This window comes from Thermothelomyces heterothallicus (genome assembly GCF_042370625.1).
Source record: "Thermothelomyces heterothallicus CBS 202.75 unplaced genomic scaffold P884_scaffold_26, whole genome shotgun sequence".
NCBI classification, from domain to species: Eukaryota; Fungi; Ascomycota; class Sordariomycetes; order Sordariales; family Chaetomiaceae; genus Thermothelomyces; species Thermothelomyces heterothallicus.
The window spans coordinates 1-12889 of record NW_027192587.1 but is presented as its reverse complement, the minus strand read 5'-3'; the positions used below and the strand labels follow the sequence as shown (position 1 = coordinate 12889).

General features: G+C 56.9%; 4 protein-coding genes across 4 annotated transcripts; 3 read left to right on the top strand and 1 right to left on the bottom strand.

Moving 5' to 3' along the window:
- Window positions 1-171: 171 nt before the first annotated feature.
- On the bottom strand, window positions 172-2712 carry P884DRAFT_279999 (uncharacterized protein; the record flags this gene model as incomplete). The annotated part of the gene is made up of 2 exons (XM_069443383.1): window positions 172-1459; window positions 1520-2712. The coding sequence occupies 2 exons, from the start codon at window positions 2710-2712 to the stop codon at window positions 172-174; spliced, it is 2481 nt and encodes an 826-aa protein (XP_069294639.1).
- Window positions 2713-6742: 4030 nt separating this feature from the next.
- On the top strand, window positions 6743-7677 carry P884DRAFT_294254 (uncharacterized protein; the record flags this gene model as incomplete). Its single annotated transcript, XM_069444267.1, has 1 exon — window positions 6743-7677. Exon 1 carries the CDS (start codon window positions 6901-6903, stop codon window positions 7675-7677), a length of 777 nt encoding a protein of 258 aa, XP_069294638.1. The 5' UTR covers window positions 6743-6900.
- Window positions 7678-7865: 188 nt separating this feature from the next.
- P884DRAFT_263445 (uncharacterized protein) lies at window positions 7866-8451 on the top strand. Its single transcript, XM_069441760.1, has one exon. The coding sequence runs from the start codon at window positions 7962-7964 to the stop codon at window positions 8289-8291; it is 330 nt and encodes a 109-aa protein (XP_069294637.1). The 5' UTR covers window positions 7866-7961; the 3' UTR covers window positions 8292-8451.
- Window positions 8452-10814: 2363 nt separating this feature from the next.
- P884DRAFT_67760 (BCS1 N terminal-domain-containing protein) lies at window positions 10815-12189 on the top strand. The gene is made up of 5 exons (XM_069446018.1): window positions 10815-11068; window positions 11209-11350; window positions 11415-11529; window positions 11593-11606; window positions 11704-12189. Exons 1-5 carry the CDS (start codon window positions 10972-10974, stop codon window positions 12140-12142), a joined length of 807 nt encoding a protein of 268 aa, XP_069294636.1. The 5' UTR covers window positions 10815-10971; the 3' UTR covers window positions 12143-12189.
- The last annotated feature ends 700 nt before the right edge of the window (window positions 12190-12889 follow it).

The window sequence follows — 12889 nt, the reverse complement described above, 5'->3', positions numbered from 1 at the left end:
GGGGGGGGGGAGACACAAAAAGGTGTTAAAAGCAAGCATGCTGTTTTCGATGCCAACCCATGCCAACCCAATGATAATGTCCGCAACCCAAGGGAAGAAAAGGAGAGAGACAATCGCGATGAAATCGGCGCCCAACCGGATATCGCGAGAATGAGACACCATCGCGCCTGATCAAGTCAAAAACCACATACACCCGCACGGACTGATATCCAGCAATCCGTCTATTCCAAACTCTTCATCGTCGTCCACCGCTTGCTCCCAATCGTCTTCGTCCTCTTCCCAATCCGAATCCGACCTCTCCCAGACCCCGTTCGTCATCTTTGTGTCCGGGAACTCCCCCTTTGGCGACCCGCCACCGAACGGGCCCACCTCCTCGATGTCCATAACCACCAACTTCCCGTCCGGCCTCTGCAGCGGCTGCGCCTCCTGCCCGGGGCCCATGATCTGCACCTGCGTGCACTGCGCACGGGGCGCGTCCTTGGTCCACATCCGGCGCTCCTCGAGCTTGACGACCCGCGGATACGGTTGCGGTACGTGCGGGAAGTCACTGCCTGTGTCGATGGGCCCGAACGGATCCGACGCGGTTGCCGTGTTCGATGTCGAAGTGGCCTCGACGGTCGTGCTGGCTGTGTCGGGCGGTGGTGTCGTCGGGCCAGCGCCCTCCGAGCGCGCGTGAATCGCTAGCGAGTGATATGACATGTCCCAAGAGTCTGCGTCGTCGGTCTTGTGGCCATCGTGTGACAGGTGGGAGCCCTTCTCGGAGGACGGGTCAGGTCCGTCGGTGGATGTTGACGGCGAAGAACTCGGTGGGGGTGTGCTGGGCGTGGTGGGCGTGCTGCTCGAATTTCCTGCCGTTGACGACCGCGGTGGAGGCTCGGGTGGCCAGTTGGCAAAACTCGAGTTCTGCTGGGCGTAAATGAAGAGCTCCAGCCACGTGTCCGGCCAAGTACATATCCAGGGCTTGTCGCCGGGCTGCGCGATCCCTTTGCGTTGGAAATCTGGCATGCCCGCCCCAATCGTCGCAGTGTGAGGCGCCCTCTTCAACGCGATTGGGTCTTGGTCTGATTCAAGCCACTCTTCCGGCAGAATGACCGTCTTGGTGTACTTCACCCTCTTGTACCACGCGGGGCCGCGGCCTGCTTCGAAATTGTCCTGGACCAGCGTCAGTTTGACGGGCTTCTCAAGCAATGGCGGCTGCTCGCCGTAGGCGTAGGTGTTGCCCTTCGAGGTGAGCCCGTGGTTGCAGTCCAACGAAGCGCGGTAGTCCTTATTCTCTTTGGTGACATTCAAAGTCATGCCCGAGAGGACGATGTGACAGTCCCATGCCATAGACAGGGTGGGATCCTTGAGGCACGTGTTGGAGACGCGGTTCGTCAGGAGTGGGAGCCCGAAGGTTCCCGTAGCTAGGGGTTGCAGGTCCGTCGCGGTTGGGATAGGCGTCACGTCGGACGGTGGTTTCCTACCAACAATGTCAGCTCGGAGAGGCACACATCCCGGGGCTACGGCCATCGCCACTTACCAGTCCCCTTGTTCCCATGGAGGCGGCGGCTTTTGCTTGTCGTTATTGCTCAAGACGGCTCCAACCACGACGCCTAATGCTACCAGCATCACCAGCAAGATGATCGCAGTGAGGCATATGGCCCAGTAAGGAACGGTGCCGCAAGCTTTTCTCCTCATCCAGGCCTGCCATTTCTTCGGTGGTTCCCTTTTTTCAGACAAGCCCTCGTCGCCCATCCTAATGCCCCGCCGACTGTCATCCGATCTGAAGCTGCGCGTCGAGTGGCGCGACCCCGGGGAGCCCGGGTCCTCCGTCGACTCGAACTCGGGGTTCCTGGTCGCCAGCCCGATGCCCCCGGCGCCGTCCAGCGGTGGAATGGTTGATGCAGAACTTGTGAGGATGGGGGGTAGGGCTGCAGCAGCACCATGAACCAAGCCGGGGCATCCTTCGACCGCCGCGGCCTTACGCACATAGGCCTCATCCGGATACCTAGTGTATGGCGGAAGCTGCTCTGTGTGTCCGTCGGGGCCGATAATGTCTCCAATCTCCTCGCCCTCCGGCCCCACTCGCCGTTGGTATTGGTCAGGGAGGCCGCGGAAACCTAAGGGTATCGCAGCCTGTGCCGCATCTGCCTCGATGCTGTCGACTTGGGGATAGAGTCCGTAAGGGTGGCTCGGTCCCGTCGGCCCCCGGTAGGATGATTCCGACAAGGGAACGGTTGACGACGTTCCCATGCTCAACGTTCTCCCCGGCCTCACGCTCTGCGTATACAGGTGATAAGGGTGGGATGCGGCGGACGGCCCTCGGTAGGGGCCATCGTGGGGAATGTAGACGCTCGACCCGGTCGAGTTCGTTGTCTGCCGGTTGAGCGAATTGGCCTCCCCTTGAACCAGCAAGGAAAACTGCGGAGCCTGGGGTTTTCCCGTACTCGAGGAGCCGCCACTTGTCGCTGGCGATGCCGGGTCTTCCCTACTGAAGAGTGTGGTAGACGACGCTGAGGTGAGGGGCGGCGTTGACGGCGCGGACCTCGCTGACGTCCCCGACGTTGCTGACGGTGTCCCGCAGCCGATATGTGTCGGTCGGAATCCATCCGCGATCGTGCTTTCCAGGGCGAGATCATCCCCATCGTTTCCGTCATCGAGGGATACCCTCGCCGACCCCCTCGTCGACGCCTTCCGCTCTAGTTCACCCGCCTTACCATCCTTCGGCGCCATGTTGGGGGGGGGGGGGGGAACGGGCGTCTCAACCGCAATACCCCGTACGTGTCCAGAAGAGAGAATTGTGGCCGGCGGCCAACCTCTTCAATGGTGGGCGAAGGCTCCCGTCGAAATCATCGAAGGAACTTGGCCAACCTTGCTCGGTGCTCGGTAATGCGTTTACAAAAATCTTGTGCTGGGCGACACTTTGTGCGCTGGCGGCTCCCCTCTCAGCGAGAGCATTCGCTCTCGGGCTGTGCTGACGCTCTTCTTGCCTTGGTAGTGTTTTGTGGTGAGTGCGAGGGCGATTGGCAAGTCCAGACCCCAGCTACGATTGGGACGGGCAGGGCAGGGGCGAGTCTAAGTTCTAGTATTTGGAAGCACTGCGCGCCCACTCTCCAGTCCCGTCTGCAGGTCCTGCCAAAATTCGGTCAACAGATCCAATAATGCCGACAATCAGAAAAAAAAATTGGCCAGGCAAGCAGGTTGCGGAAGAGGGCACCAGAACAACTTGGGGACGAGGGAAAACAGCCTGGATTGAGTCTCGAAACCCGGGAGCAGGCAGCGCGATTGGGGGAAGCGGGCGGGTCTGGCCTCGGACACCCCGGGGGATGCTTGGCATGCTGCAACGCGGCAAGATGCGCAGATCGAAAACGCCAAGCTAGCTTCGGCACGGCGGTAGTTAGTGTACGTCCGTGTAATCCGTACATACACGATGTAGTATGCCGGGTATTATATGTACCGTAACTATTCTGCACATACATTCCACACCACATCAGGTACGGAAGTATGTGCAAATTGTAGGTGCACGCGGATTACGATGCATCACCGCATGTAAGCACTTCCATAAGCAAGTGTGCAAGGCGTGTATAACTATCTGTAACCGTGTGACCACCGAGAATACATCAAGTCGTCCAGTCCAGGTACGAAGTAACTACTTATCTACGCTGCGTCCTGCGGGCGATGGCCCCTTTCCATTGTTGCGCGAGGTATCAGGGGCCCAATCACATTTCTTGTCGGCGAGTAGTTGCTGGTCAACAAGGACCTACTCTCGAACGAGACGCCCTTCCGGCTCACAGACCACGGGACCCCCTGCATTGGACTGCAGTGGCTCGTTGCAGATCGAGGTTCAAATGGCTCTACACTTATTGGTGGAGGGCAGAACCCATTCTTTAAAAGAGTCTCCTTTCTGAGCACGTTTTCGGTCCGGCAGCGCATTGGTGCGCGACGTAAGGAAGTTGGACATGCTTGGTTATTAGCCAGCATCTGCAATCTACTTCCAGGTTACTATGGACCACAACCAGCCAATCTTTCCCCTCACTTGTGATTTGCCGCGGATTGAGCCTATGACCAATGCGGTGCTGCGTGACAAGTTAACTTGCCTGCATCTTCCATAGCCCTACAGGGACAATATGAGGAGTTATGACTAGGCCTGTATGGCATTCTTTACGGAGCAGTACAGTAGACATTTAACCAAATATTTTGTCCTCGGCTTATCGGTGGCATTGACGAACAAGTGTTCACGAGATTAGGTGGCAATTGCCAAAATTTCCCGACCAGCTCGGGAGTGAGCGCTCGCGGAGAAACCGCACTTAGATTCGTACAGAGTGGATGCGTTTTCCCCAGAAGCAAGCGAAGCAACGTCGAGGGAACCTGCGGTGTAATAGCATCGACGGCTGAAATTGAAGCCGGACATCCCATAGCAAATCAAGGATCATTGCCGCCCGCGAAAGTGGATGTCGACATCTAGATGAAAGATGCAGCAATGACGTTGGGTGTCTTCGAGAGAACGCCCCTCTCGATCTGCGCGAGAAAGGGCGCTTCTCATGTTTTCATGGCGCCTTGGTCAGCCGAAGGGCGGACCGCGAAGTGGAGAGGGAGACTTTGGTTTCACCACCGTTCCAAGGAACCGACCCGACGAGGCGGGGCTCTCTGTTCGAGGGGGTTGATTAGCGCGGAAGTTACCGCTCCGTAGGTGCTTCTTGTAACTAAGGTAGGCAATAACGTTATTGTCAGGTTGTTTACAAGTGTTTGACTTAGCACGCACATATCAAGTACATACACACATGTATACAGACTTGGTACATACATAGACCGCACACTACAGAGTACACCAAAAGTGGCATCTCAAACATATACCGCCAAGGCAGGCAATGTAAATATTTTCGGCACGCCATACCTCTCGTCCGTACATTACGCGGAGGTACCAACCTAGGATGGTAAGTGGTACTGTATGTACATACACAGCAGATGGGATGGCAGGTGACAATCGCGACCAGAGACCGCAAACAGCCCAACTTCCCTCTTATACCATACATTGTGGACCGCATACTGCGGACGAGGTATTGGAATGACACGTGCATGCAAGTTCATCTGAGTTTTTCCAACACTCGCCCTATTTCTGAAGGTTTGTTTTTCAATCGACGGCGACAGCCTTCTGTAACGAGTCGAGAGTACCTAGGTAGGTAAGGTACCTTAGCTCACCTTGTAGCATATCGAGCATACACGCTCTCAAAGGCTACCGATCCCAGCAATCGCAATGCGAATCTCTGTTCGACACCTTAAATATCAAGACTGATGAGCAATCGCGAATACTCTGCAGAGCAGCATGTTTATTGACGATGTTGCAGCCAGCAATGGGCCGACTTCCCGCAATTGGCAGCTCGGGGGGGGGGGGGTGTAATTATGTACTCCGTATGCAACCTTCGCATGGTCTTTCAAGCTCAGCTGTTGTTGCCTTCTCCTGCCTTCTCCTGCCGTCTCTGTAAGTCTCCCGTGCTTGTAGGTCACACAACGTCCACGGAGAGCGCCAAAAAACGACCCGAGCACAGCTGGAGACCAACCATCACTTCTGCCAGGCAGCCTTGGTAGCCCCGCCGCTGCCCACCATCTTTTTTCTTTTCACCTAAACTTGCGCCATCCAATCTTTATCTGGCTGCGCTGGCTCGTTGTCGCAGCCTCACTCTCCGCTCACCACATACTATTACCACGACGACGGTGAAAAGAAGATTGTCGCCTTATTCTTCGAGAGCCAGCCAAAGCGACGAATCCGCGCTTCGCCCAGTGTTCTATCTGGGAAGGTGTTGCAAACCAGAGCGACATGGCCGACATGCCCCGAGACCGACCGACCCCCCACCCAAAAGAGAATGCCAAACCCAAAGCCAAAAAAGGTAAAAAGCAGCCCTTCGCTTGCAAGTCCTGTGGACGCCTTGGAAGACTACCAATCTGACATGGTGCCAGCACAACCATCACGCAGTTGTGGATGGTATGTGCATAGGTACGGATTACATACATGGGATCCGTGTGCCCCGTTAGTGTATGTACAATACCTACATAGAGTCTATGTAGGTACAGACCTTATACGTACTATGCATAATTCGTACACGGCTGTACCTAACCACACTGAGGCCTCACCTCGCAGAAGCAACGTGGGTGGGAGGGCAAGACCACACGGCAGGGCGGATACCCGCATCTTGACCGCCGAGCCACGATGCAGATGAGAATAAACAACTGCAGGCTCCTCGGTCTGTCAGCCTTCCCCACCAAGGCAGGGCGCGTAGCGGATGCGCAAGAGGAGGGGCCCTGGGAGCTGGAACACCAATCGATCTTTGCCCGGCTAGTACGGAGCATGCAAATCACCTCTCGCCCGGTGTCGATGGTGAGGCTCCAGGCTCCGGGACACTGGGACGAATCGACGCAGCCAGCCACATGCACTCTTCCACCAGACCAGGCCCAAGATCCAGTAATGGCCGAGACTGTAAATCCAAGATAGGACAGCTGCCCTTTTAATGCCGCCTCCGGAGCCAGGCTCTCTCCCGTGGGATGAGGCCATGTCACCATGCAAGCCTCGTCGCGCCCTCTGTGCCCGGCTCGCACGGCCGCATGGCGCTTATTTTTTTCACGCTGGCATGGGGGATGGACTGCCCGAGAGTCGTCTTCCATCGCGCCTGGCCGTATTTCAAGGCGAAGCCCGTCTTGCATCTGTCCACCTTTTCTCCTCGTCTTTCCTCGCTCCGACAGCAGCAATCCAGGACTCCCACCAGAGTACCTAGCCACCCTCTCGATTGGTGTCGCTGGCCCGTCTCGGCGTCAGACCGACAATCCCAGCCAGCCCTCCCTCGAGACAAACAAGAGGCGGCTAGGTCTTTCTAGATACCCGAGCCAGCGTATCGTTGCGAATCCCAAAAGGGCTCGCCTCCCGACACCATGTCGGGCCGGCCCAGCAGCAGGAGCTCGAGATCGAGCTCAGGCTCGCACGCTTCCGGCGACTACGAGGAGCTCCGCTTGCCCAACAGCAAGGCCATCAAGGCGCTGATCTACTTCTGCGGTCGAGACCCTCGGAAAGCGAAGAGCGTCCGCCGCTATTACGACGACGACTTCGACGACCGGAGCTCCGGCTCCGGCGGCTCCATCTTCTCGCGGTCGAGCGGAACGAGCCACGTGTACCTCGTCGAGTCCACCCACCCCTATTGGTATCAAGACGGGCACCCAGACGCCGCATCCTACTCGTCCTCTGCCAGGAAACGCGAGCTCTCAAAGAAGGGCAGGCCCGCGGATGGATTCCAGAGAAGCCCGCGGACGAGCACCTGGAACAGGCATGCCCGGGTCGACGCCGACGCCGACGCCGACTACGACGACGACGACAGCAGCAGCAGCGAAGGCAGCGCCGCGGGCTACGGCGGCCAGTATGCCGGTCCGTATCCGCCGCACCCCGGGAATACGCCATCTCAGGGGGTTCCTCCTCCTCCTCCTCATCATCATCCTCCTCATCCTCATCATCCTGGTCTTCAGGGACCTCCTCCCGGGGCCTTCCAGCCCGTGTATAGCTACCCTCCCCGGACCACCCCGCAGCCGACCCCCGTGGCCCGCTACCCTGTCCCTCCACCGCCGCCGCCCGCGGCAGCGGGAGGCATGCCGCCACCGCCTCCCGGAGGCCACTTTGTGCCTGGCCGTGGAGGTGTCCAAGTGTTTGTGGATGGCTGAGAGCGGTGATTTGGTTTCGTTCTTCGAGCACGTCTCGGGTCACACGGTTTACGAACGGCGTTTTTCTCTTTGGGTACGATGTCCTCCATGGCGTTTGGGTTCAGGCGTTGTTACGGGCAATGCTCTCTTGTAACCTCTGTCCACTGGCTCCGCGTCCGGGCAAACAGAACGGATACCTTTCCTCCTCCTTTTTTTTTTTTTTTTTCGCAACGGGCTGTTGGGTTTCAGCGCGATAGTTCTTCTCGATGGCGAAGGCTCGTTTAGCCTACCTCTTCTATTGAGAAATGAATTCTTCTTCTTGCTGCGGCAGTTACGAGCTTTATCCCCCAAAATCGTCCATCCGTGTGAATGGCCAAAGGCTAGCGACTCGCCCTTCGAGGCCCACGGATGTCCGTCCCTCCTCAATTGGCACCCAACGTGGAGAGCAACGAGCCATGAAGGCTATCTGTTACCATCACGAGCATTCAAAAGGAGAACAGCCGCATCCGGTTGTTAGGTTACTTGCTAAATGTCCGGCACGATCCAGCCATCTTCTTCATACCTTTACATCGCACTTAGACCGTACCGGCTGCGGCAAATACCCGCGGGGGCGGTTGATCACAGCGCGAGCATAACGCTTCACACGTGGCGTGATAGACTTCAGCAGGGCTATGAACTACGAAGATTCGTGAGTTAGTCGGTCATTCGAATTCCCCTCTGGCGCGTTGTGTTTGTTCGCCAAAGGGGTTGTGGTGGCTCCTTGAGTAACGATGCCGTCGTGGGCTGCCTCCTGAGGCATGATCAGCTGGGGGGGGCCGGGAGGGGGCCGGAAGAGGGGGAAGAGAACATAACCATCTCACGCCCTTCATTACTTCGGACTTGCACACTACAATAAATGGCGAGGCTGTCCGGTCGGTCAAGATGGAGGGGTAGTGGACGGACACGAGAAGGAACCGATCAATCGGTCTCGACCTTTGACACTTGCTTGTACCACCAAGGTGCGGCAACGATGCTTCATCCTGTTGCATCTTTCCGAAGCGAGACAGTTGTGCTCCGTGCGAGACAGCACAGGATTGTCTCGAGATGAGGCAACACCGTCTTTCCGTGGAAGAGTGGTCCTGTCGAACCACAAAAGCGAGAGAGCCGCGGGTTCTCAGGTTCTGCAGATGCCCGTGACAACGCATCTGGGGGCTGAGTCAACCCTCACCAATCGGATCGGGCATTGCGCGACTTAACAGACGGCCGTGTAGTATCTATCCAGGTATGTGCGGAGCCGTTTCGGGAGAGGACGGGAGGGGTGGGGGGGAGGGCGCCCCATAAGGCCACACACCTGCATGTCTCTCTTGGCGCCTGCGCAGGGCAAGGCAGATTCCCCGAGTTCCCGATTGTAGAGGTGCATTGCATCCGTCCGGCGGCAACCGAGAGCATCGTAGGGCAAGAAACCAGGCGGACCAGAGGCATATACCAGAGGACTCTGGATGAAGAGGCAAAAATAGGCAACTGCTCCTCAGGTCGCCTTGTACTTGAAGAGCACGTCGCAAGTCCAGTTAGCTGTTAAGCTAGCGCAGGTAGGTGAGGAACTCGGCTTCGCGCGGAAACTTGCACGAGCCATAGCAACCCTGTGGTCCGCGGCCAGCCGGGAGATAAAAGAGCTCCTGGAGCCTCGGATCTTAGGGAGAGGATGAGGATGAGGATGTATTCATAGATTCATAGTGATGCCTGGCCAGGTATGACGGCATCCGAGACCAACCCTCTAGAAAGGCTAAGTGACCTTACAGAGCAGGCAGGAAGTGCTGCGTGTGGAAAAGGCACACACGGTGATTTACTCTGCAAGGCATAAAGGCCCACGGCTTGGAGGCCTTGGCAAATATCTAGGCAGCCGCTGCGGCGGACCCCACACAAGTACTTGGCGAACGGGAGGGCTGACCCAGGAACACCCCGACATAACTAGTTATGAGCTGCACTTTCAAGGTACCTCCCTGCTGAGTACGGATGTCTCACCGCTTTCCTGCACGGATTACAGAAGGTCGCTAGAGTTCAAGGAGGTCTCTCTACTAACAAATCGCCGGGGCGCCTAGGCTTTACGGGTACCTACGGAGTACGCAGGTAGGTATCGTGCTGTCTCATCTCATGCCTCACCGCCTCTGGCCGCACATTTGATTTCAGCACTCCCACCTATCTTGCCGTAACCCATTGGTGCAACGGGCTCGGGGGCATTCTGAGGACAGAACTCATGCATCTCGGCATACAGTCATCCTCGACTGGGATCCTCGCATCACGGGTGACACATCTCGGTCAGCGGCCCCGCCCAGGTCTGCAATGCTCGTCGTGCAGGAGCGGGCGGCGCAGTAGCGCCAAGCTTAGTACGAGCGCCGAGCACCTGACGGCTGATGCTTGCTCAATGACCCATCCGGCAGCCAAACAAAGACCATCAGCCAAGTTTCACTGGATAGACAAAACTCCTTCCGCTTGCGCAATGCCCAGTCACTGCATCTCGAAAAGGTTGTGCAGCTCGGTGAGGACGAATAAGTGGCGACTTAACTTGTATGTCCTCAAAATCTGGGGACAAATCAACGACATTCCTTTTGACATGGATTTGTTTAAGGGGGTTGCTGTACAGCGTCTTGTTGGGCAGGCTGCTAAGTGTGAGCATGCCCTTTGCAGGGGGAGGACCCCGCGTTCTTCAGACCCCACGCAGGGTGCGCTCGTGGAGCTTTGTCTCAACTCCTAACAAATAGCGTTGTAGCTAGGCCACTGCAGCAGTTTGCATCCGATCTCCCGGGACGGCCGCCGCATATCTCTCGCAGGACGTAAGGCAATGACGAGCCGCGACCAAGCTCTAGAGCTCCAACCGGATGCCGGGATGCATCGATTCTCGGGCTGTGTCTGCAATTCCACCAAGCGACGAGACCAACCACATATAGGATGCCTCTTTCCAACAAGCAGGCTTTTTTTCCTTCCCCTGAACGTGCTGCTGCTGCCTTCAGCGTGTGGGGAATAACACAGAGTGAGACTGAGGACGAATAAGCCAACCGCTTGCTTGCCTTGAACAAGCCCAAGAGCCCTCCAGTAACCTTGCAGTGGAGGTAACGCAGTCAGAATCCCGCCGAGCGGGAACCCACCTCACCGTCGACCATCCTCTTTACTTAAGTATCAGCCCTACCACGCCTATCTCATGCCCTCGTAGGTCTTCGAGCTGTATCCGTTCGGGAATCTCCCGGCCCTGCCTACTACTCCAATCCTTTACCTTACTCTTTTGCTCAACCCACGAAACCATCCCGCCCTCTTACACGACGACAGCTCCGTGTGCCCAACATGGACGCCCTTCCCTTTTCGGCCGAAGGTGGCGAAGCGAATGTAACGCGTTTCTCGCAACAACAACTTCTAGACTTTTTCTTCCCGGGCTTTTCAGGTGTGTCATGGACCGGCTTTTACGTGCCAAGTTGCCGGGAGCAAAGCTGCTTCCAGGGACCCCAAGGCGGCTTGAGCTCGACACCTCGGGACCGCGTCTTTGATGTGAGCATTCCGAATTGAGCTGACAGCTTTGGTCAGTGATCTCGACCGCCGCGAGCAAATACCTACATGTCGACCTCAACCTGTACATCCCGCTGATCCTCCTCTGCGGCTGCCTCACCTTCCTATGGCGCTATTTCACCGACTACTTCTGGGACCTGGTCGAGTCGCATCTGATGTCGTACGCTAAAAAGAGAAGCCAGCCGTTTCAGTTATCCGGAGTGCTGCTAACACTGGTTCTCAAGACGAGTCGACATTCGCATCGACGATGAGACGTTCAACTACATCATGGCCTGGGTGTCAAGCCAGAGCTTTTCCCAGGGTGCGAGGAGATTTGTTGTAAATACAAACCTCAATAGTGTAAGTGAGGAGACCACTCGGATCGGGAAAAATAGCACGCGCCGAAGCTGACACTGCTGGTAGCGATCATGGCATCTGTGCGTAACTATTATCCTAGAAATCCTTCACGATCTCCTACGACAGCCCCGAGCTCTTCGAAATCCCGCAAGATCCCGTTGCTAACTTGGTTACTAGATGGCGGAATTTTGTGGAAGACGATGACGATGAGGAGGATGGCGAGGACGGATATCTGCAGAGGAAGAAGAGGAGGTCCCTCGCCTACACGCCCACGTTTGGCTCTCACTGGTTTCTTTACAAAGGCCGTATCCTCATTTTCCGCCGGGCCCAGAACCCGCACCAATCTCCGTTCATGACCGCCAGCGAGCGCGAGGAGATCTCCATCTCGTGCTTTGGGAGGAACCCCTGGATTCTGAAGGAACTCCTCCACGAGGCGAGAGAGGCGTACCTGAAGAAGGACGAGGCAAAGACGGCCATCTATCGCGGGACAACTAGGTCCGGCAGCGCGGAGCCACACTGGCAACGGTGTATGTCGCGGACTGTGCGTCCCTTCTCGACGGTCATCCTCAACGACGAGGTAAAGAAGACTCTGATCGACGACGTGACCGAAACTTAAAAATTTTGGGCGGCAGGTAGATGGAGGCTAACGGGGGCGGGTGGGAGGGCGAGAGGGTGCGAGAAAAGGAAGAAAAGAGGGAGAGGTTGCGAGAGGGTGGGAGAAGAGGGTATTTATACCCAGAGGGGGTGGTCTGTGCACGATGCCTGCGCGCAACTGAGAGTTGCGCGAGCTAACCGCTTTAGGCTTAGTGGCCCAGGCCCTGTGACCGACGTGCTTCAATTGCTATTGTGCGATTGAAAACAATAGGGAGGCTAAACCCAAAATGGGTCTGAATAGGCCTGAATAGAGGTCACATGCTAGGTCACGTGATCTTTTTTTTCGCTACATCTCACCCTCCCTCCAACCCAACCCTCCAAACCAATCCATTCCACTTACAACCCACTCCCAGCGCAGCGCAAATCCTAACCGGCTCCGAGCCAAGATACTCCAATTCCTCGAAGTTCTGTAAAATAGTGCCGGGCGGCACACCAACATCGCTCTGGCGGCCAAGGGTGCCTACCAAGCCAACTAGTAACGTGTGCCGGGCGGCACATACAGCCCCCCCTGGAAGCCAAGGGTGCCTCCCACCAGGCAACGTGTGCCGGGCGGCACATAACCCCCCCTAGGAGCCAAGGGTGCCTCCCACCAAGCAACGTGTGCCGGGCGGCACATACAGGTCCACCCGGAAGCCAAGGGTACCTACCACCAATCCAACCAGTAACGTGTGCCGGGCGGCACATACAGGTCCCCCCGGAAGCCAAGGGT

Bases quoted from the DNA above. Each gene is read 5' to 3' on its own strand.
- P884DRAFT_263445 (XM_069441760.1), top strand. From the start codon at position 7,962: ATGAATTCTTCTTCTTGCTGCGGCAGTTACGAGCTTTATCCCCCAAAA.
- P884DRAFT_67760 (XM_069446018.1), top strand. From the start codon at position 10,972: ATGGACGCCCTTCCCTTTTCGGCCGAAGGTGGCGAAGCGAATGTAACG. The intron at 11,069-11,208 runs GTGTGTCATGGA...AGCTTTGGTCAG, and splicing joins TTTCTTCCCGGGCTTTTCAG to TGATCTCGACCGCCGCGAGC. The intron at 11,351-11,414 runs GTACGCTAAAAA...CTGGTTCTCAAG, and splicing joins GTCGAGTCGCATCTGATGTC to ACGAGTCGACATTCGCATCG.